Source organism: Fibroporia radiculosa (genome assembly GCF_000313525.1).
Source record: "Fibroporia radiculosa TFFH 294 genomic supercontigs, scaffold7948, whole genome shotgun sequence".
NCBI lineage: Eukaryota > Fungi > Basidiomycota > Agaricomycetes > Polyporales > Fibroporiaceae > Fibroporia > Fibroporia radiculosa.
Genome location: NW_012132929.1, coordinates 1 through 1,651, shown reverse-complemented (window position 1 = coordinate 1,651; position 1,651 = coordinate 1). Strand labels below are relative to the sequence as shown.

At 58.3% G+C, this 1,651-nt stretch overlaps 1 protein-coding gene across 1 annotated transcript; it reads left to right on the top strand.

Moving 5' to 3' along the window:
* Window positions 1-1,134: 1,134 nt before the first annotated feature.
* FIBRA_09066 (uncharacterized protein) lies at window positions 1,135-1,599 on the top strand (the record flags this gene model as incomplete). Its single annotated transcript, XM_012321399.1, has 2 exons — window positions 1,135-1,224; window positions 1,279-1,599. 2 exons carry the CDS (start codon window positions 1,135-1,137, stop codon window positions 1,597-1,599), a joined length of 411 nt encoding a protein of 136 aa, XP_012176789.1.
* Window positions 1,600-1,651: the final 52 nt, after the last annotated feature.

The following is a 1,651-nucleotide window of genomic DNA, read 5'->3' as shown; positions in this document are numbered from 1 at the left end:
AAAAAAAAAACAACGCAGTCTCTGACGGCCTCCGCAACTTCTGCAAGTGCAGTGTGCCGTACCGTCTGCCGGCTCGTTGGGGGCCCCGCTTCGTTTCGACGTCTCATCAACTACATTCGCGCCATTCTTTGCGCGCCGCCGCGACTCTGAACCGCAGCCGTATTATCCTTGCGGCCCGCGGGACCCACATTTCCACTCCTACACTAACTTGCACACAGATAGATACATATGCTTACCTCGACAAACTGCAGTTGTATATATCCTTGCTGCCCACGGAGCCCGCGGGCATTCTCATCCCTACCTGGCTAGCACGCGCTCTTCGCCGCATTCGCTGCTCATTCAGGACGGTCGCATGCCGTGCGGCCGCACGGAACGATGTTCTCTGAGCGTTTTGCGTGAGTCAGGTTCATCTTCGTGCCCCACCAAATGTTGATGAGAGCAGCCGAGCGCGAGAGCCATTGGCTGTTGATTTTGATTTCGGAGCCTTTGCGTGATGGTCACGTTGCCGTAAAGATGGCCTGAGCTTTTATGACAGTTAGAGTTGGGACAGGACGAGAAGACACGGAGGCAGATCTAGACATATCAAAGCGTGATTGAAATGAGTGGGTGCTGCAGATAGCATGCGCAGCTGAGGCGAGACATCCGAAAATGCATGCCAGCCGACGCAAACCAACCATTCAGGCCCAGCCCAGGTCTATGAAACCGCTGTCATTCTCTTCCTCCTTCGAGTTGTACCTTGTCCTTACGCTCATTGGATCCGCGTGGTGGCCTTGAGGTCGCCTGGATCCTTTGTTCCGTGGTCACGCATTTTGATTGCATGACCAGATGGTCTGCTTATGTGGTCCGACATATGTACTACTAGAGTACTACATCATATTCCAATGACTATGGTTTTCTGTCTGTAACTTTCCTATGTGTTGCGCCCTGCCCCACACGATGCACGTCGGACCAGAGTCACTGACTGGCAGCACCGAGTCCGATGACCGAGGGAGGGTGCGGGCGTCAAGTGACATCGGTAGCTCAGTGCGCATTACATACTCGAACGCCGGACAGCGACCCGCCTCGCAGCTACGGCGTGTGTGCAGTAAGTATAAAGCCCATCCCGACCCACAGCGACCGCTCGCCTCTTCCACCATGTCTCAGGCTGTCTCCGACGCTATCCTCGCGCAGATTCTGGGCAGGCTCGAGGCTCTCCAGGTCTCGCAGCAGGCCTTGCAGGCAAAGGTGCGCGCCCCTGTCGTACGGCGAGCTGCCACCGTGTGCTGACGCCGAGCGCAGCTGGATGCCCTCACGCATCCCGTAAGCCCAGTATCCTCTCCAGGACACCATGTCGTGCCCATCCCGGGCGCCCTGTCCGACGGCTCCTCGCCCAGCAACACGCCCACAGCGCCTGGCGCAGTGGCCCACGCACAGACACCTGCGTCTGTCGCTGGTGCTGCCCCGGACAACATCATATCCGACAAGGAGCGAGAGAAGCTGCTGTACCCCTCCCGCATCATGCTCACCAGTAAGTCGTCGTCGTCCGTTCTCAAAGGACAGCACATATGCTGTGGCGCCGTGGCTTTTCGCGGACAAGATGTGCGCGACCGCGTTTGCTGACCTGCTTGCCCCCCCCCCTCCCCCCCCGCCGTCCTGCAGCGTACCCCGACCA